Below are 21701 nucleotides of genomic sequence, written 5' to 3'. Positions count from 1 at the left end.
CATCATAATAATAACTTGGAAAGGCCATCAGTACTTAACAAGTGAGGGAGCCTGAACGCTACCACTGTTGGAAATTGTTAATAACACAGACCTATAGAACATCAATTGCAGGTTTGCTTAGATTACTGTCTGTGCCTGGATGATAATTTTATAAATGATATGCTTGATAAATAGTAATTATTGAGTGTTTGCATTTTTGAAGTACATTATTAAATTGACCTTGACTGTACTTCAGTTGTCCTTAATTTCTTTCTCATATTGAGCTGATATCCTAGGCACTTTTCTCTCTTGCTCAGCCTTAATTGGCGTACTGTTAAAGTTCTATTGGTGCATTTTAAAGTTAAACAATCTGAGATTAAAGCATTTTTAATTGAGAATGAACGTGCATCTGATATGCCTCTTTGAGCTGAATGGTTATAGAAATACTTTTAGCGGCTCCCTGCTTATGAAAGATGGACTGTCTATGTCCAGCCTGAGCAAAGGCATTTGTCGCCTCTCATGACTCTCATCATGACTATTATGACTTATCTTACCCTCTGCTTTATTTCATACTGCCCTCGGCAGATGCTATTTGCTCTGTCAATCATTCACTCCACCCACATCATGAGACTATTCCCATATTTATCCTAATATCAATTCACGCTGCTATCCTGTTTTTCAGGTCAAATGGAAGGGGAAAGATCTTTTTGATCTGGTGTGCCGGGCTCTGGGACTGAGAGAGACGTGGTTCTTCGGGTTCCAGTATGATGTCAAAGACACTGTAGCCTGGATCAAGATGGACAAGAAGGTAAATCTCAGCAACAGATGGACTTGCTGAAGTAGATTGATGTGCTGGTTGGTACTCAGTGTCCCTTACATTGTTTGTGAACACTGTGAGTTGAATCGAGATGTAGTCTTCTTCACCAGCCATACATCTTCTAGGGATGTCAGGAGCCTGGCAAGAAACTGTCTGACTAATTGAGTTGTCCATGTTGTTTTGGTCTCTGTTGCAGGTTTTGGACCACGATGTGTCCAAGGAGGAACCAATCACCCTTAATTTCCTGGCCAAGTTTTACCCTGAGAACGCAGAGGAGGAGTTGGTTCAGGACATCACTCAGCATCTCTTCTTCCTACAGGTGACTACACTCATTCTTTCTCATCAACTCAATCCATATGTTTCACTGTAAAAACTCTAGGCTATTTTTTTAAATGGGAGTTAGCCACCAAGAAAGTAGCTCGTCAGTGTAATTTTCACTGATATTATCATTAATCGTTTTGGAGATACATTATGAAAGCCTCTCATTTTAAAAACTTTTCATCTAGGATCTTTGAACAAGCATGCATTTTTCCCTTTTGGACCGCCTCTTAAGAAAATCTGGTTTGGATTCTCAATTGACACCTATCAAGACACTGCTATAAAGTAGTGCACTAATTAAGGAATTTGGGACAGACAGTTCTTCTTCCAAGTCCTGCATGTACACTTCAAATCCAACTGACATGCCTCTCAGAAAATGCTGAACATGCTCATATATTACAGATGGATTTATGTGTTGGCAATCTTTCCAGTGGCTTGCCTCACCTCGCTAGCAGCTTTTAAAGAATGTTTTAAATTGTTTTTCATCTCAGAAATACCTAGGGGAATTTTGGTCAGTTAACTTATAGAAAGCTCTCAAATGTTTCTGTGAGAATCATACAGTTATATTACAGATCTTGAAACACTATGCACATACATTTATCTCTTTAGGCACTTAGTACATCAATGTAATAATACTCCACTTGTGCGCTCATGTACTTGACCAGTGATCCCATTGAAATGGGCAATATAATACACCTGCAGCTACATTACTGTTCTCTGAAGTTATATCACGGGTCTCTTCAGGCAGACTGCCAATAGAGGGCAAACTTTCACATCTACTTCCTTTGACTGCTATGGTTGGTGAGCACCAGAGCCAAAGCCCTCTCAGTCCAGAGCACTCTCAGTAATACACTTTCCCATTGTCCCTCTCTGATTGTATTCAGCCATGTGGAATCAATGTACTGCATTTTAACAGTGCCCTTTCTCCCCTGCCCTAATACTTTGAAGGGAATTCCTTCCCAGTACTGACACACTGGCACCCTATTCCCTATGTAATGCACTACTTTTGACCAGAGTACTATGGGCCCTGTCAAAAGTAGTGCACTACATAGGGAATCGGATGCCATTTGGGACATAACCCCAATTCCCTTATCCCTTCACGCGAGATGAGATTTGTTACAATGGTCTCCCTGCTATCCAATTCAACTAATCACATTTATCAATTAGGTTTTAAAGGCCCAGTGCAGTCAAAAACATTGGTTTTCCTGTGTTTTATATATATTTCCACACTATGTGTTTGGAATAATAATGGTGAAAATGAGGATAATGCCCTGTTTGAAAAGCTTTGCCTGTGTTGGTGGGATGGAGCTTTGGTTGCCCCACTGAACCTTGGTGGAGTATATGGGAGAAATGAGAGATCGGATGGCAACCCTGTGGCCCCTGGTACGGGAACACATGCTGGAGGCCCAGGAGGCCCAAGAGACAGATGGGCACAGTGAAGGGACTTTCAGCCAGGAGACAAAGTGTTGGTGTTGGTCCCCACCTCAGAATATATGTTTTTGGCCCGATGAAGTCAACTATAGGGTCAGGACAGCCGGGACGTAGGTATCTGACCCAGATTTACCATGTGAACCTGCTAAAGAAATGGAATGCACGTGATGTACTCTATTTCCCCGAAGAAGGCTACCACAGAGACCGAGCCGGCAGAGGTGACAATGGAGGAGCAGCTGAGCCAAGTCCAGAAGCAGGAGCTGAGGGAGTTGGTCGTCCGAAACCAGGATGTGTTCTCCAGTGAACCAGGACACACCGATCTGGCACAGCATCATCACCGAACCCAGGAAAAATGTGAAGTTGAGACCCATACCGCATACCGGAAGCAAGGAGAGAGGCTGTCAGGACCAAGATAAAAACAATGTTGGAAGCTGATATAATCGAAGAGTCGAATAGTGAGTGGTACAGCCCCATAGTGTTGGTGCCAAAACCAGACGGCACCATTCGATTCTGTAATGATTTTAGAAAAGTAAATAAAATCTCAAAGTTTGACGCCTACCCCATGCCCCGAATTGATGAATTGATCGAACGGCTAGGGACAGCCCTATTTATCAGCACGCTCGACCTGACAAAGGATTATTGGCAAATGCCCTTAGCTCCCGAGGCACGGAAGAAAACTCCATTCGCCACCCCGGATGGACTGTTCCATTATAAGAAGCAGCCCTTTGGGCTGCATGGGGCCCCGGCCACCTTCCAGAGGTTGATGGACCGGGTTCTCTGATCCCATTGGAAGTACGTGGCGGCATACATCGATGATATTGTGGTCCATGGGAGTGAGTGGGAGACCCATCTAAACCAGGTGAGGGCGGTAGTGCAGGCCTTACGGAAGGCGGGGCTAACAACAAATCCAAAGAAATGTTGGCTCGGCCTGCGGGAGGCTGAGTATCTGGGGTACACGATCGGGAGGGGATGTGTCAAACCCCAGGTGAAGAAAGTGGAGGCGATTCAGGACTGGCCCCGCCCCCTCACCAAGAAGCAGGTACACACGTTTGTGGGGTTGACTAGTTACTACCGTAGATTTATTCCCCACTTTGCCTCCGTAGCCAGCCTGACCGATCTGACTAGGAGCCGTCTGCCCGCCCAAGTGAAGTGGACCGAGGAGACAGAAAGCCTTTCAGGACCTAAAGGGAGCACTATGTTCTGAACCCGTGCTGGTGACACCGGACTTTTCCAAACCACTAGTGGTTCAGACCGATGCATCTGAAACGGGTGGGTGTCATCCTATCACAGCTCCAAGAAGGTGAAGAACACCCAGTCATGTACATTAGCCAGAAGCTGTTGCCACGGGAACAAAGATATTCCACAGTGGAGAAAGAATGTCTAGCGATCAAGTAGGCGCTAGAAACGCTGAAGTATTACTTATTGGGACGGCACTTCACCCTCGTAATGAACCATGCACCACTGGTTTGGATGTCACAGAATAAGGACAGTAACTCCCGGGTCATCCGCTGGTTCCTATCCTTACAGCCCTTTGCTTTCTCTGTCGTCCACAGATCAGGTGCAGCCCATGGAAATGCCAATGCCCTCTCCAGGAGGGATGCTCTAGGGGTGGCAGACGGCAGGGAGAGGTGAGGGGAGTGGTAATTGAGGGGAGATATCTTGCAGGTCGCTGGCTCCACCCCCGAGCCTTATATGGACTTTTTGCCCCAACGAGATGAGGCTGTAGGTCGTTAAGCCAGGGAGTGCTTGGGGATAAAGGAGGAAGCAGCCTGCACAAAGGGGCAGAGTAGGAGAGAGCCAAGCGCGTTATAAAGAGTGAGAGAACTATGTGTGATTACCTGTTGTGACCTGGACATTCGGACCAACCCCCTTGTATACCGGATTGACTGAGGACCCGAGTGTGAGGATTACCCCTGGAAAACGGAACGGACACCGAGAACGGCTTGTGGACTGTGAGGTGATTGGTGAATTCCCCAGTGTACCAATATCTCTAATAAACTCCCCATTTCCCTTCTATTTGTGCTGCTGGTGTTTTGTTATTGAACTTGGTGGCGTGGAACCCCACACCCTTGAGCGTGCTACAATATTTATAAAAGTCACCTTGTCCGAAACAGAACTTCACGCCAGGATAAGCTCGACCTTATGTGTGTTTGTAAAAGCCCCTATGGGAAAAATAAAAGGTGGAAAACGATTGGAACCATTTTCCTGTTTGACCGCTAGGGTTTATGACACCTCCACTGTGGGGCTGTATTAGGTCAATATTACCAGAATGCTAATAAAATATATTTTTGACGATATTGAAAAACTATCCTGTGGCTTTTTCCAAATACCCCGGTATATATGGTATGAAGTGGTGTTGGAGGGCCAGTAGGAGGCACTCTTTCCTCTGGTCTAAAAAAATAACCCAATGCCCCGGGGCAGTGATTGGGGACACTGCCCTGTGTAGGGTGCCGTCTTTCGGATGGGACGTTAAACGGGTGTCCTGACTCTCTGAGGTCATTAAAGATCCCATGGCACTAATTGTAAGAGTAGGGGTGTTAACCCCGGTGTCCTGGCTAAATTCCCAATCTGGCCCTCAAACCATCACGGTCACCTAATAATCCCCAGTTTACAATTGGCTCATTCATCCCCCTCCTCTCCCCTGTAACTATTCCCCAGGTCGTTGCTGCAAATGAGAACGTGTTCTCAGTCAACTTACCTGGTAAAATAACGAATAAATAAAATACCCCCCATGCCGATTTGAAAACAAATTCGACAGATCAATGTGATATTTGGAAATGAATGACAGCTTCTAAATTGCTTTCAACACCTCATGCGCATTGAATAGCGGTGGGGCAATGTAGCGATAGCAGCCTATATGGAGAGTTGGGGGCGTAGCTTTCAGTTTGTTTGTTTTAGCCACCCGGTGAGAGTGAGTGTCATTCCAGTTAATGTGGTCTATTGTATTCCTTAATGTACGGGATAAACGCAGACCTTCTACATTATCTTGGAAATAATGGATGATGATTTCTAAGTTAATGTACAGAATCCTGCTTATACTACAGTTGCCAAAGAAAACAATATGAAAGCACATTTACAGGTATAAATACTTTTCCCCCCCGTTGATATTACATTTTTTCTAAGCAAATAAATACTTTCTCATCTTTTGGTTGCTGGAGATGCGACCCAGTCCTTCATTCGAATAGATTGATATTTACAGACCCACTCCTTCGTTATCTGCTTTTAATGTCCATTCTAGAATGGCCTTCTAGACAATTAGAAATGAGTATTCAATAATGCTGTGGTATAGTCAAACTTAAACTTGTTCACTGCCAGCATCTGTAGTGTTACAAGCTTACTATGTTAAAGTAGCCAATCCATGGTTATAATATTGTGGCTTCTATACATGCGAAAGTCTTGTATAAAGAAAATATTTTGAAACATTATCTCAAGTTATTGAACCAATTAAATGTCTTGGATAACAGTGAAGTTATTCAATTGCTTGTAACACGATTGAATACTGTATATTTACATAAGTATTTCTAAATTAAAAAGTGAGTTGGGTTGTACAGTGCATTCGGAAAGTATTCAGACCCCTTGACTTTTTCCACATTTTATGTTACAGCCTTATTCTAAAATGGATTTAATGAAACATTTTCCTCATCAATCTACACACAATACCCCATAATGACAAAGTGAAAACAGGTTTTTAGAAATGTTTGCAAATGTATGAAAAATTTAAAACTGAAAGAACTTAATTACATAAGTATCCAGAACCTTTGTGATGAGACTCGAAATTAAGCTCAGGTGCATCCTGTTTCCATTGATCATCCTTGATTGAAGTCCCACCTGTGGTAAATTCAATTGATTGAACATGATTTGGAAAGGCACACACTCATCTATATAAGGTCCCACAGTTGACAGTGGATGTCAGAGCAAAAACCAAGCCATGAGGTCAAAGAAATTGTCCCTAGAGCTCCTTAGACAGGATTGTGTCGCGGCACAGATCTGGGGAAGGCGATCAAAAACAATTCTGCATAATTGAAGGTCCCCAAGAACACATTGGCCTCCATCATTCTTAAATGGAAGACGTTTGGAACCATGGAAGAACCTTCCAGAAGGACAACCATCTCTGCAGCACTCCACCAATCAGGCCTTTATGGTAGAAACCTGGTACGATCCCTACGGTGAAGTATGGTGGTGGCAGCATCATGCTGTGGGGAGATTTTTCAGCGGCATGGAATGGGAGACTGAGGAAAAGAGGAACAAAGCAAAGCAAGATCCAGGATGAAGAACGCTCTGGAGCAGGTTAGGACCTCAGACTGGGGTGAAGGTTCACCTTCCAACAGGACAACAAACCTAAGCACACAGCCAAGACAACGCAGGAGTGGCTTCGGGACAAGTCTCTGAATATCCTTGAGTGGCCCATACAGAGCACGAACTTGAACCCGATCAAACCTCTCTGGAAAGACTTGACAATAGCTGTGCAGCGACGCTCCCCATCCACCCTGACCGAGCTTGAGTGGATCTGCAGAGAATAATGGGAGAAACTCCCCAAATACAGGTGTGTCAAGCTTGTAGTGTCATACCCAAGAAGACACGAGGCTGTAATTGCTGCCAAAAGTGCATCAAAGTACTGAATTAAAGGGTCTGACTACTTATATAAATGTGATATTTCATAAAAGTGATTTATTTTGATGCATTTGCAAAAATGTTTAAAAAAAGAACTGTTTTTGCTTTATCATTATGGGGTGTTGTGTGTGTGTGTGTGTGTGTGTGGTAGATTGAGGATCTACTGGTAATTAGTTGAAGTAGTTTTTTGGGTTGATCCGAAGAGTAACTTTTTATACTCTAGGTCAGATTTTGTCACTCTTCTGTTTCCATTCAGGTGAAGAATAAGATCCTGGAAGAGGAGATCTACTGCCCTCCTGAAGCCTCGGTGCTGCTGGCCTCCTATGCCGTCCAGGCCAAGGTCTGTATCACTAACTCTGTTTTCTCCTCTTACAATCAATAAACCTGTCTGTCCACACATCCATCTGTCAATTCCATGCACTTGTCTGTTCCTCAGTCTATTAATCCATTTATCCGTCTATAATTAATTGAAAGCCCTGCTGAACAATATAGTGTCAAGCTCAATGACCCTCCTGACAGCAAGCCTTGGGAGTCATTTGCAAAGAAAGACTCTCCAAATGAACTTCCCCACACCATTCTGCTGAAGGATTGCATCCCTCCAAACCTGTCTGTCTCCAGATTCCCCCAACTGGATTCTCTTAAACAACAAGTTGCAGGTTTTGACAGCGGTCCTCCAGAGAAACTACTGATTCATCTTAAAGGGCTTGTTGGCTGAGTACCCACGCCTCACCACCTAATGCCAATTTAGAATCCTGGGGGTGAAAGAGGACGACTGTTGACCAAGCCTGTGTCCAACATTTCACCAGATTTCCTTTATAGTGCAGTACTTTTGACCATGGCCATATGTTTGTGGTCAAAAGTAGTACACTATATATGTAATAGGGTGCCATTTGGGACACATCCCATCTCTAATCCACAAATCACATCAGGCCAGCTCTCCTCTCCTGTCAGATCATTTGAACTGGACATGGCAGAAACGGTAACATGCTCTCAGTGGATCAGCAGTCCACGTTGATGGTCTTTTAGTTTATCTGCTTAACTTTATTGACTTCACATACATGTGTTGTGTGACACAAATTCACATTTTAGAGTGGCCTTGTATTGTCCCAGGCACAAGGTGTAATGATCATGCTGTTTAATCAGTTTCTTGATATGCCATGTAGGACAAGCTACCACTGAATGAAAAATATTTTCATATGCACCCATATTGCATAACCTCTAGTCATGTATCTTCTATATTTTTGTACAATTGTTAATATTAGTTTGACAATTAGGGGGTTTAGTCCAGTGTTAACACTTTAATATTTATCTATAATAATCAGTTCTAATGACTTATTTTCCCATTTTGTAAAAAAAAAATTGCCACAGTATTTAACAGCGGTACACAATAGGAGAGAGACATATCTCCTTTCATCGTTAATATCAACCATAAAGTAAAAGGGCAAAGTACGAGAGTCATGTTATTAATTGTCCAAAGGCGGGATGGAGAGTGAGGTAGGCTGTAGTGGGTTTGCTGGTCAATACATATACTGAACATGTAACCACAGTAATGGTGGCCAGAAAATCAATTAATAAAAATGGAATATTTACAAATTTAAACAAAAATTGTAGACCTTTAATTTTTTCCCAACATGTCAACAGACACATTACTTCAAATAAGTACAAAACATTTCAGTGTTAACTTTCTCTTTATCCCTGGTTGATGTACATTTCAGAGCCTCTTCAGTGTGGATAGGGTATAGCATACATTTTCACAGCACTTCCAGTTTGTGTTCTTCACTCTGAACTCTTTTTTTCTCCATTCCTAGGCACAGCACATGGAACCACCGTTGGCATGAAAAAAACATTCAATCTAAAACAAAGCGTAAAACGTTATAAATAATATGAAATATCAATTCAGTATGACGAATTAGCCATCCACTGTGTTATAGCATAAAATGCCTTACATGCCGTCACTGTTGTCAAAAGATTATGAACATGTTAAATTAAGTTACTAACCCAGTCAGTCCTTGGGCCACATCCAGGTTCTTTCAATGACACACAAGAAGCAGTTGTTGGCTTTGTTGAACTCTGAAATCATAGGCATGAACTGAACATATGGTTGTCCCACACAACTACATAAAAATAAAGAATATACATTTACTTTGAATTAACTGTCATTACATACCAGACATTTTTAGTATATCCTCAGCCATTTCTTTTCGCAGTTGCTCCATGTGTTTTTGTGAAGGTTCTATACCAATTTGGGAGGGGATGTTGGGAAATCCTGTGCAACTTCCTTGGCCATCTACACCAAAAAATAAAATAAGAGTTTTGTCACGTAACCGCTAACCATTCATTATTGAAAATATCACTAATCAAACCTGCATTAAAGACCCCGTAGCTGATGATGTGTGTTATTTCCCTTCCTTTCCACTTTATGTCCACCCAGTCGGCTTTTCCATGGCAGGATCTTCTCATTTTGAAAGTATTCTCTTTTTTTATGGAAACATAATGGAGTTCTGATTAGTTATAGGCTAATGAATACACAGGCCAAAACACTATTCTGATTTCCTTATCACTATAATCTAGTAGAGGTAATTTCCTTTATGTCCCATTCTACACACAGCCTAAATTATAGGTACTGAACCATTTACAGGAGAATAATAAAAGTAGCATATAGGATCCAACCCTATTCAGCTATGATTTTACCACTCAGAATCCAGAATGGATATGACAATGGGGCCAGCACAGAACGTAATACACCCTTACTACAATCTACTTTCTGATCTTCTTGACTTCTTATCTGGTAAACTGCTACTGTGTGTCAAGAAAAGAGCCCCAATTAGGGGTTAGTGTACTCCAGTAAAATAAGGTCTGGTTTAGATTAAAAACTACTGCCCTGCGTCTGTGTTCATAGGGGCATGAGAGCCTAGTCAGTGGTAGAATTGGCACTTTATTGAGTAGGCACTTTATTGGCCCAAACACCCACAGATCCACAAGGTTAAGCTTACTCTTGGACAGTAATTAGTATTTTTTTGTTTGTTGCATTGACGCATTGTGTCTTCTAACTGTCCAAGAATAGGATCCAAAGTGGTGACATGACCAAGGAGCAATTGAAATTTGAATGTTTACAAAGAGAGATGAAAATGGACAAACTTAAGGGTGTGCAATGTGTAGGGCCACTGAGTGTACATTCTGAACCTTGTTTGAAGTCATTAGGTCACATGACCAAGGAGCTATTGGAAAAAAAAAATGTAAATAAATAATTTAGTGCGAGATGTAATTCGACAAAAAAAGTGTGTGCAATGTGTGTCTATGCCATCGGGTTAGCTACAACCAGTTTTGAACGTTTTAGGAGTAATGGTTAATTAAAGAGCTATTGAAATTTGAAAAATGTGATTTGTCACTATGTTGACGGTCCCTAACTGCTGTTGGTGGACGTAAGGAAAACTACAGGCGAATATTCGTTGAATATCCAACCTGAAACTGTCGTTACCTCGGTGTATACCTCGGTGTAGACTCCTTGCCGTTCCTCAAATTATAACGTGTTAGTTGCTTACTGGACCCTGGCAATCGGTGAAATGTTAATTAGCTAATGATCCAACCACTTTCTGTTAACTAATGTTTTCCCTCTACAGTATGTGGTTCATTTTGAGGATGAGATAATTAGGTGAAAATGAGGCATTGCATGTTAAACAAGTTGATTCAGGGATCAAGTGTAGCTGCCAGGAGCTGGGCCTGGCTTAAGCTATATGCCACTATTGAGATGAAAGGAACATCACATACTTTTCCTCTTTCTCACTTTTGTTGGCACATTGTAGAACCTATGTCCACAGGCAGAAAGTGTACAGTGTAATAATGTGCAGTGTAGCCCAAAGATATTGTTTTTGTTGTGTTGAACTTGACAGTAATGTGTTTTTTTACTCAGTGAACGTTATGTTTGCACACATGTAGACTTGGGCACTTGATCAATGTCAACTATAGTGGCCACTATAATAGAGCAAAAATAGAATGCCTGTTTGTTTAATTTTATTTCTACTTTAAGATGTTTTTTTTCCCTCAAGTGCAATATTTATGTGTGGTCACAAGCGTTCTATTATAAAGGCTGTCATGGCTAATTGCAAATTAGTGTATTGTTTTTTTTCTCAAGACCTAAGTGTCATTTGCAGTAGGTCTAGGCAACGAAGAACATTGGATTGCTTTCTTTACATTTTTTTTTTTTTAGCTGTGAGTTAGGTTCACATTAACCACTTTTTATTTTACACACAGAGACTGATCATGTAGATCATATTCTTTATTGTGTAATTAGTTAAAACATGCATTTCCCCCTTGCAGGGATTTCTTTTTGCATGTTTCAGTGCAAAAAACAAAATGTCACCTTTTTGGGCCCTCAGCATTTTGTATCCCTGAAATTGTTTAATATTATAATTATTTACAAATCGATACTTGGAGTCAAAATAATATTGCGATATGTAACTACATCGATTCCCCCACCCCCCACGTGTGTGTGTGGAATGAGATGTTCTCTATGAAGAATATGAGGGCGAAGTGAGTGGGGGAAAGACAAGTGATTCTAACTGGCATGGTTTAACCTATAGACAGGTTGCGTTAAGGGCAATGTACAGATTTAGATTTAAGATGTGTAGTCTGATTTCAATGACAGCAGATACCACTGAACATAAGCAGTGGAAAGCGTAATTGACATGCAAGAGATGGAGAGCGATTGAAGGAGGGTAGACTGAAAAAGGGTTTATAGGAAGCAGAAAGGTTTGTGTATTTGTTGGTGTGTATGTACATGCACGTATGTGTGTAGGCTAAAGTATCATCCTGCTAGGCAGTGCAGGATAGACTCGTGTTTGGTATTCAGCGGGGCACCTCGCTCCAGAGACATGTTGACAGGGAGTTTCAAGCAACTGCTGCTTAAAAACAAAACGCAGGAAGTTGCCTGGCCAGGCATCCACTCACTGGCTGTAGGTAGAGCAGGGGTAGCAGAAGAAGAATAGAGGGAGTGGGGTAGCGAGTGGAGAGAGTGTGACACACCAGGCAGCCTGCAATGTAACCCCACTGTGTGAATACAATACAATACACAGAATTGGTCTGAGATACGATCGACCAGTTATTACTAGTCTGCTCTGGCAGGTGACATCGATGATTTGATAAATTGGCATATAAAAGGGATTCTTGTCAATTGAATGTCTTGTAATTCAAGGTTTAGAATTGAAATACAGTAACAACACACCCTCCTATACAACTACAACAACCAACAGTATCCAATACACTTCCAAAACTACTACTGTGTTCTTTTTCTGAATGATGATGAATTTGACATTAACCATGATTCCCTAGTTACCAGGTAGAAACTCACATTCAGTTCCAACTGATGAAAGCTAAATGGTCAGTTGCTGTTATTTAAATTGAACCTTTATTTAACTAGGCAAGTCGGTTAAGAACAAATTCTTATTTACAATGATGGCCTACCGGGGAACTGTTCAGGGACAGAACGACAGATTTTGACCTTGTCAGCTCGGGGATTCTATCCAGAAACCTTTCGGTTACTGGCCCAACGCTCTAACCACTAGGCTACCTGCCGTTATCATCAGGTCCCATCAGTTTCTGGTCCATACACAAATTTTATACCCATTTCCTTTGGCCTTTTTGTACCAGTCCTGAAACTGTGTTCCTGACACACGCGCATACACATAAACAAACACTGCATTATAAAGGAACTACCACAGTTTTCTCTAGCCCGGGGGTGGTAATTTTTGTGTCACCACTGAAGGTATTTGACATTCCCTTCTCTCGTCCATTGTTATTCCTCTCTCATTTGTGAACCATATCTTAATGACATTATGTAATTGTCACCATTTCCTGACGACCAGGAAGGGGTGTGTGTGTGTGCTGCAAGTAAATTAGTCTGTGTGTTGATGGAAGACCTAGCCCTGTTCATTTTGACCGATTCATCTCTCATCTTACGACTGTGACTTTATCACATCATAAACTTCATAAAAGGATAGAGATATACTATCATATTATCTCTATTGGCTGTTATCCTGGCCTGACCATTTCCTTTTAACTGCTTTTGCTCTCTTGACTTTGCAGTATGGAGACTATGACCCCAATGTCCACAAACTAGGCTTTCTGGCTCAAGAGGAACTCTTACCAAAGAGGGTGAGTGACTGCCATTAGTCTTTTAGCTGCAATACATAAGCACCATCGTAGTAACCTTGTAGTTTTAATTTCTGCCAGAAATGGTAAGGACATTATCAATGACGGTAATAACGTTACCGTCATTGGCGCAGTGGCTTAACCACTGGCGCAGTGGTTAAGGGCGCTGTACTGCAGCGCCAGCTGTGCCATCAGAGACTCTGGGTTCGCGCCCAGGCTCTGTCGTAACCGGCCGCGACCGGGAGGTCCGTGGGGCAATGCACAATTGGCCTAGCGTCGTCCGGGTTAGGGAGGGCTTGGCCGGTAGGGATGTCCTTGTCTCATCGCGTACCAGCGACTCCTGTGGCGGGCCGGGCGCAGTGCGCGCTAACCAAGGTTGCCAGGCGCACGGTGTTTCCTCCGACACATTGGTGCTGCTGGCTTCCGGGTTGGATGCGCGTTGTGTTAAGAAGCAGTGCGGCTTGGTTGGGTTGTGTATCGGAGGACGCATGACTTTCAACCTTCGTCTCTCCCGAGCCCGTACGGGAGAGTAGTTGTAGCGATGAGACAAGATAGTAGCTACTAAAACAATTTCTCCCCACGAAATTGGGGAGAAAATAAATAACGTTTTCCTTGGATTTCCTGGAACACATGTACAAAACACGTTTCTGTTATTGTACTGCATATATTTTGAATAAACGTTTGAGTGATTGTTGTGACTACCTATCCTCTGTTTTTTAGGTGATCAACCTTTACCAAATGACAGCAGAGATGTGGGAGGAGAGAATCACTTCTTGTTATGCTGAGCATAGAGGGAGGACAAGGTAAGGCTGCAATGTCATATACCTGTCTAGGAATAAAGGGTCTGTATTCACTGATTCCCTATGACAGTTTCCAGTGCTTAGGAGTTTTTTCCTCCCTTGCTTAGAAAGGCAGACATGAAAATGCACTTGTGGATCTACCCTCTTGCTTGTATTTGCCAGCCACATCAAAAGAACATCAGATAAAAGTGAAACAAGTGTCAACGTTGTGTTTTTTGTCAAAGTATGCAAATGTTGTTTCTTGCTGGAGATGACCCAGAAGAAGAGTCAGGTCTGACAACCTAGAAGGAGAAAAAAGCTATTTAATTAACTTTCATCACGACATTACAACGTAACTGGCTGTTTGAAGTTGCAGCAGAATATGTTTATCTGCCTAAACCACATAGTGTGACTTCAAGTGCATTTAGGGAATTACTCTCTACGTTAGTGTGAAATCCCCTGCTGATGTTGAATCAGGTGTGCTTGTGCGGGGCTACAGTAAAAATGTGTCCTGTTAGGGGTACTGGAGTTGGGAACCACTGCTCTATTACACATGATGATGCATGAGTTAGAAAGAGGTCTCTCTCTCATTGACACATGATGTTCTGATCTCGTCTTCTCTTCTCCTGACACAGGGAAGATGCTGAGATGGAGTACTTAAAAATAGCTCAGGACCTGGAGATGTACGGCATCAATTACTTTCCCATCAGGGTGAGCCTGAACATTTTCTGCTTGTTTCCAATCAAAGAGAGAGGTGTTAAGCCCATACAATAAGCCCATAGAAACGTTAGAAGCGTTAAGCTCATGGAAAGTTATGATCAACATCATCCTGGATGATTCATCCATCAGTAAGCCAATAAAAAGCTATTATCCTCAAATTAAGAAATAAGATGAAAGTTGAATCCTATATTAATTTGTACTTCAGGAGGTTGTAGTATAACATATCTGGATCCTAATATAGTGGGATTGATTTAAGCTTTATAAAAGTAATCTCAGCACCGAGAACCAAATCTAACAGTCTGTCATGAGTGACTAATATGAAAAGTGACCATGGTTTACTGCAGTATTACTACTTCAGCATGATGTTCTTTAAAGGGATAATCCACCCCAAACAGTGTTAAATTACATTTTGGGGGAAAAAAGGTTGGTAGCAACATGTGGAAATCTGTTGTAGCTCAAGTACTACAAAACCCACAATGCAATGCTCTATTTGGGCTTGCTAGCTAGCTAGCAAATGTAGTTACACACAATAATACCAGTCAATATCAGTATATGAAGTACACTGAACAAAAATATAAATATAAATGTCATTAGTAAAAATAAGAGCCAGAAATGTTAAAATGTGTCTTACATTTTTTTGCACAAATTTGTTTACATCCCAGTTAGTGAGCATTTCTCCTTTGCCAAGATAATCCATCCACCTGACAGGTGTGGCATATCAAGAAGCTGATTAAACATGATCTTTACACAGGTGCACCTTGTGCTGGGGACAATAAAACACCACTCTGAAATGTGCATTTTGTCACACACACGTTGCCACAGATGTCTCAAGTTCTGAGGGAATGTGCAATTGGCATGCTGACTGCAGGAATGTCCACCAGAGCCGTTGCCAGCGACTTAATGTAAATATCTCTACCGTAAGCCACCTCCAATATCGTTTTTAGAGAATTACATCCAACCTGTCTCACAATCACAGATCACATGTAACCATACCAGCCCAGGACCTCCACCTCTGGTTCCTTCACCTGCCGGAATGTCTGAAAGCAGCCACTTGATTCAACTGTGGGTTTGCACAACTGAAAAATGTCTGCACAAACGGTCAGAAACCGTCTCAGGGAAGCTCATCTACGTGCTTGTAGTCACCAAGGTCTTGACCTGACAATAGAGATACCGTGATGAAATACTGAGGCCTATTGTCGTGCCATTCATCCACCGCCATCACCTCATGTTTCAGCATGATAACGCATGGCACCATGTTGTGAGGATCTGTACACAATTCCTGGGAGCTGAAAATGTCTCAGTTCTTCCATGGCCTGCATACTCACCAGACATGTCACTCATTGAGCATTTTTGGATCGATGCGTACGACAGTGTGTTCCAGTTCCTGTCAATATCCAACAACTTCGCAGCCATTGAAGAGGAATGGGACAACAATCCACAGGCCACAATCAACACCCTGATCAACTCTGTGAAGGAGATGCATGAGGCAAATGGTAGTCACACCAGATTCTGATTAGTTTTCTGATCCATGCCCCTACTTATTTTAAGGTAAGTGACCAACAGATCAATCAATCAAATGTATTTATAAAGTCCTTTTTACATCAGCCAATGTGAGAAAGTGCTATACAGAAACCCAGCCTAAAACCCCAAACAGCGAGCAATGCAGATGTTGAAGCACGCATATCTGTGTTCCCATTCATGTGAAATCCATAGATTAGGGCCTCATGAATTTATTTAAATTGACTGATTTCCTTATATGAACTGTAACTCAGTAAAATCTTTGAAATTGTTGTATTTTCTTTTTTTTTCAGTGTAGAAACGTAACATGCAAACAATTTCAAAGATTTTACTGAAACACGGGACCAGCAGTTTACATGTTGCATTTATATTTTTGTTCAGTGTTGCAAGCTAGCTATACAATCGCTTAAACAAACTGCACTATCAATTTAGGAGTCTATCAGAGTTCAACTTGCAGTTTGCTCTGACCAGAGCGATTGCAGTATGTTGCTATGGTGAGAGGGGACCTTTCCCACGTTTCCCACAGACACACAGGGTGCATTGCTAGATGGTGCATTGCTAGATGGTACTTGAAGGAGAAACTAAGTTGAATAAATGCATACACTGTTTAGATTGAGCACATCTAAGCAAAATATATACTTTGTCATGACGATAAACTGATGGATGTCTTCCAGACAGGTATGACCATACAATTTATTGGTTGATTTGGCGATCTTTTGTATTTTACCCACTAATAGTACATAGGCTTTCATCAAATTGACAGGAGTATCGTCATTTTTATTTCTGGGGGTTGATTATCCCATTTAATATGGAATCAATTTCTCTCTTGAAGTGAGATAATATAGACAACTGCAGTGATCAATGTCTACTCTAAAAGACCGAGGCATTCTAAGTACCACATCAAACTTTTTCAACATGAGTAATTCATGTAGGTTAAGATGAACGGTACCTTGTATTTATCAGAGAACTGAATTAGAGCTGGGAAGATAAACTGAAAATTATCGACACTTATCGCAGGCATTTTGCTGATATTACGATGAGTAGCCTTTGAAATTAAATAAGTTTGCTAATATGGGTGATTGTTAATGGGACAATTTGATGTCTACAACCGTCAAAGTAGAAGTAGTAGTTTATCATTTAAAAAAATGATTATCCTTTAAACTTATTAGGGTTTTCCCCGAAAAAAAAAAATGTTGGTCGACTAAAAGTCGTCAGCTTAAAGTTTACAGTTTGATGAAATAAGATAAATGCCTTGAGGGTGCCAGAGATCTAGATAACCAGAAGGAAAAAACCTTAACTTGACTTAACTATTCTCCTGAAGTTGCTGGTAATTGGCTACTAATGTGGAATGCCAATTTATGTGGAATGCCAATTTATCTTACCATTTCATATACACATTTTCATGAAACAGTTTAATTTAAAGTAACGTCTTTATATCTATCATTGTCATGTGGTTAATTCAAATTATATATAAATAAACTATACAAACCTACAAAGTAAATTCTATTGCCTTTGCCAACTATGTAAAAATAGCCTACATAAAGCCAACAAATAATAACCGTACAGGTTATTATTCAACATTAACAGGAGTGCTCCAAACAAAAGACAATGACTAAATTGAGAACTCATCAATCAAATGTATTTAAAGCCCTCTTTACATGAGCTGATGTCACAAAGTGCTGTACAGAAACCCAGCCTAAAACCCCAAAACAATGCAGATGTTGAAGCACGGTGGCTAGGAAAAACTCCCTAGTAAGGCAGGAACCAGGCTCTGAGGGGTGGCCTGTCCTCTTCTGGTTGTGCTGGGTGGAGATCAAATCAAATTATTTAACTAGGCAAGTCAGTTAAGAACAAATTCTTATTTTCAATGACAGCCTAGGAATAGTGCCTGCCTTGTTCAGGGGTAGAACGACAGATTTGTCAGCTCGGGGATTTGATCTTGCAACCTTTTGGTTACAAGTCCAATGCTCTAACCACTAGGCTACCCTGCCGCCCCAATATACGATGAGTAATGTAGGGTATGTAAACATTATATAAAGTGGCATTGTTTAAAGTGGCTAGTGATACATTTATTACATACATTTTTCCATTATCAAAGTGGCTAGAGTTGAGTCAGTATGTTGGCAGCAGCCACTGAATGTTAGTGATGGCTGTTTAACAGTCTGATGGCCTTGAGATAGAAGCTGTTTTTCAGTCCCTCGGTCCCCGCTTTGATGCACCTGTACTGACCTCACCTTCTGGATGATAGCAGGGTGAACAGGCAGTGGCTCGGGTGGTTGTTGTCCTTGATGATCTTTTTGGCCTTCCTGTGACATTGGGTGCTGTAGGTGTCCTGGAGGGCAGGTAGTTTGTCCCCGGTGATGCGTTGCGCAGACCTCACTACCCTCTGGAGAGCCTTATGGTTGTGGGCGGAGCAGTTACCGTACCAGTCGGTGATACAGCCCGACAGGATGCTCTCAATTGTGCATCTGTAAAAGTTTGTGAGTGTTTTTGGTGACTGAATTTCTTCAGCCTTGAAGAGGCGATGCTGCGCCTTCTTCACCACGCTGTCTGTGTGCGTGGACCATTTCAGTTTGTCTGTGATGTGTATGCCGAGGAACTTAAAACTTTCCACCTTCTCCACTACTGTCCCGTCGATGTGGATAGGGGGCTCTCTCTGCTGTTTCCTGAAGTCCACGATCATCTCCTTTGTTTTGTTGACATTTAGTGTGAGGTTATTTTCCTGACACCACACTCCGAGGGCCCTCACCTCCGCCTTGTAGGCCGTCTCATCGTTGTTGGTAATCAAGCCTACCACTGCAGTGTCGTCTGCAAACTTGAGGATTGAGTTGGAGGCGTGCATGGCCACGCAGTCGTGGGTGAACAGGGAGTACAGGAGAGGGCTGAGAACACACCCTTGTGGGGCCCGTGTTGAGGATCAACAGGGTGGAGATGTTGTTACCTACCCTCACCACCTGGGGGCGGCCCGTCAGGAAGTCCAGGATTCAGTTGCACAAGGCGGGGTCGAGACCCAGGGTCTCGAGCTTAATGACGAGTTTGGAGGGTACTATGGTGTTAAATGCTGAGCTGTAATCGATGAACAGCATTCTTACATAGGTATTCCTCTTGTCCAGATGGGTTAGGGCAGTGTGATTGTGATTGCGTCGTCTGTGGACCTATTGGGGCGGTAAGCAAATTGGAGTGGGTCTAGGGTGTCAGGTAGGGTGGAGGTGATATGGTCCTTGACTTTTCTCTCAAAGCACTTCATGATGATGGAAGTGAGTGCCACGGGGTGGTAGTGATTTAGCTCAGTTACCTTAGCTTTCTTGGGAACAGGAACAATGGTGGCCCTTTTGAAGCATGTGGGAACAGCAGACAGGGATAAGGATTGATTGAATATGTCCGTAAACACACCAGCCAGCTGGTCTGCGCATGCTCTGAGGACGCGGCTGGGGATGCCGTCTGGGCCTGCATCCTTGCGAGGGTTAACACGTTTAAATGTTTCACTCACGTTGGCTGCAGTGAAGCAGAGCCCGCAAGTTTTGGTAGTGGGCGGTGTCAGTGGCACTGTATTGTCCTCAAAGCGAGCAAAGATATTGTTTAGTCTGTCTGGGAGCAAGACATCATGGTCCGCGACGGGGCTGGTTTTTCTTTTGTAGTCCGTGATTGACTGTAGACCCTGCCACATACCTCTCGTGTCTGAGCCGTTGAATTGCGACTCTACTTTGTCTCAATACTGACGCATAGCTTGTTTGATTGCCTTGTGGAGGGATTAGCTACACTGTTTATATTCGGTCATGTTTCTGGTCACCTTGCCCTGATTAAAAGCAGTGGTTGGCCATTTCAGTTTTGCGTGAATGCTGCCATCAATCCACGGTTTCTGATTGGGGAAGGTTTTAATAGATGCTGTGGGTACAACATCACCGATGCACTTGCTAATATACTCGCTCACCGAATCAGCGTATTCAGCCATGTTGTTGTTCGACGCTATCCGGAAAATATCCCAGTTCACGTGATCGAAGTAATCTTGAAGCGTGGAATCCGATTGGTCAGACCAGCTTTGAACAGACCTGAGCGCGGGTGCTTCCTGTTTTAGTTTTTGTCTAAAGGCTGGGAGCAACAAAATGGAGTCGTGGTCAGCTTTTCCGAAAGGAGTGCGGGGGTGGGCCTTATATGCGTCTCGGAAGGTAGAATTACAATGATCCATGGTTTTGCCAGCCCGGGTAGAGCAATCGATATGCTGATAGAATTTAGGGAGCCTTGTTTTCAGATTGTTCTTGTTAAAATCCCCAGCTACAATACATGCAGCCTCAGGATATGTGGTTTCCAGTTTACATTGAGTCGAATTAAGTTCTTTCGGGGCCGTCTGTGTCTGCTTGGGGAGGAATATACACTACTGTGATTATGATCGAAGAGAATTCCCTTGGTAGATAATGAGGTCTGCATTTGATTGTGAGGAATAACAGTACATGGCCAAGATGTTCAAACATTCATAGATGACCAGCATGGTTGGATAATAATAATCAGTGGTTGTAGAGGGTGCAACCTCAGGAGTAAATGTCAGTTGGCTTTTCATAGCCGATCATTCAGAGTTAGAGACAGCAGGTGCGGTAGAGAGAGAGAGTGTCGAAAACAGCAGGTCCGGTACAAGGTAGCATGTCCGGTGAAAAGGTCAGGGTTTCATAGCCGCAGGCAGAACAGTTGAAACTGGAGCAGCAGCACAACCAAGTAGACTGGGGACAACAAGGAGTCATCAGGCAGGTAGTCCTGAGGCATGGTCCTAGGGCTCAGGTCCTCTGAGAAAAAGAGAGAGGGAGCATACTTAAATTCACACAGGACACCGGATAAGACAGGATAAATACTCCAGATATAACAGACTGACCCTAGCCCCCGACACAAATTATTGCAGCATAAATACTGGTGGCTGACCGGAGGGGTCGAGAAACTGTGGCCCCATCTGACAATACCCCCGGACAGGGCCAAACAGGCAGGATATAACCCACCCACTTTGCCAAAGCACAGCCCCACCCCACTAAAGGGATATCTTCAACCACCAACTTACTACACTACAAATCGGAAGGATAGGTTGGAGAACGTCCATGTAATGCTTCTTAGGTTAGCAGTAAAATCTTAATCAGCCCTAGCCTTAACAGGGAGTCAGTGTAGAGGCTAGCACTGGAGTAATATGGTATTTTTTGGTGCTAGTCAAGATTCTAGCAGCAGTGTTTAGCACCAACTGAAGTTTATTTAGTGCTTTATCCGGGTAGCCGGAAAGTAGAACATTGCAGTAGTCTAACCTAGAAGTGACAAAAGCATGGATTATTTTTTCTGCATAATATTTGGACAAAGTTCCTGATTTTTGCAATGTTACGCAGATGCGGAAAAGCTGTCCTTGAAACAGT

The 21701-nt window shown here is 42.6% G+C and overlaps 1 protein-coding gene and 1 long non-coding RNA gene across 3 annotated transcripts in view; one reads left to right on the top strand and one right to left on the bottom strand.

Moving 5' to 3' along the window:
• The window catches only part of nf2a (NF2, moesin-ezrin-radixin like (MERLIN) tumor suppressor a), a 67495-nt gene that overhangs the window by 1912 nt on the left and 43882 nt on the right, over nucleotides 1–21701 (top strand). For both annotated transcript variants that reach the window (XM_029638440.2, XM_029638441.2), the window contains exons 2-7: nucleotides 662–787; nucleotides 993–1115; nucleotides 7413–7496; nucleotides 13238–13306; nucleotides 14024–14106; nucleotides 14718–14793. In XM_029638440.2, the coding sequence (XP_029494300.1) occupies nucleotides 662–787; nucleotides 993–1115; nucleotides 7413–7496; nucleotides 13238–13306; nucleotides 14024–14106; nucleotides 14718–14793 (561 nt within the window). The remainder of the gene's footprint in view (nucleotides 1–661; nucleotides 788–992; nucleotides 1116–7412; nucleotides 7497–13237; nucleotides 13307–14023; nucleotides 14107–14717; nucleotides 14794–21701) is intronic.
• On the bottom strand, nucleotides 8360–9680 carry LOC115111905 (uncharacterized). Its single transcript, XR_010461520.1, has 2 exons — nucleotides 9324–9680; nucleotides 8360–9226 (listed from the first exon to the last, which is right to left on the bottom strand). It is a non-coding gene; the product is annotated as an uncharacterized LOC115111905 (long non-coding RNA).

This window comes from Oncorhynchus nerka, linkage group LG27, assembly GCF_034236695.1.
Source record: "Oncorhynchus nerka isolate Pitt River linkage group LG27, Oner_Uvic_2.0, whole genome shotgun sequence".
NCBI lineage: Eukaryota > Metazoa > Chordata > Actinopteri > Salmoniformes > Salmonidae > Oncorhynchus > Oncorhynchus nerka.
The sequence above is the reverse complement of the archived record's forward strand: the minus strand, read 5'-3'. Positions and strand labels throughout refer to the sequence as shown.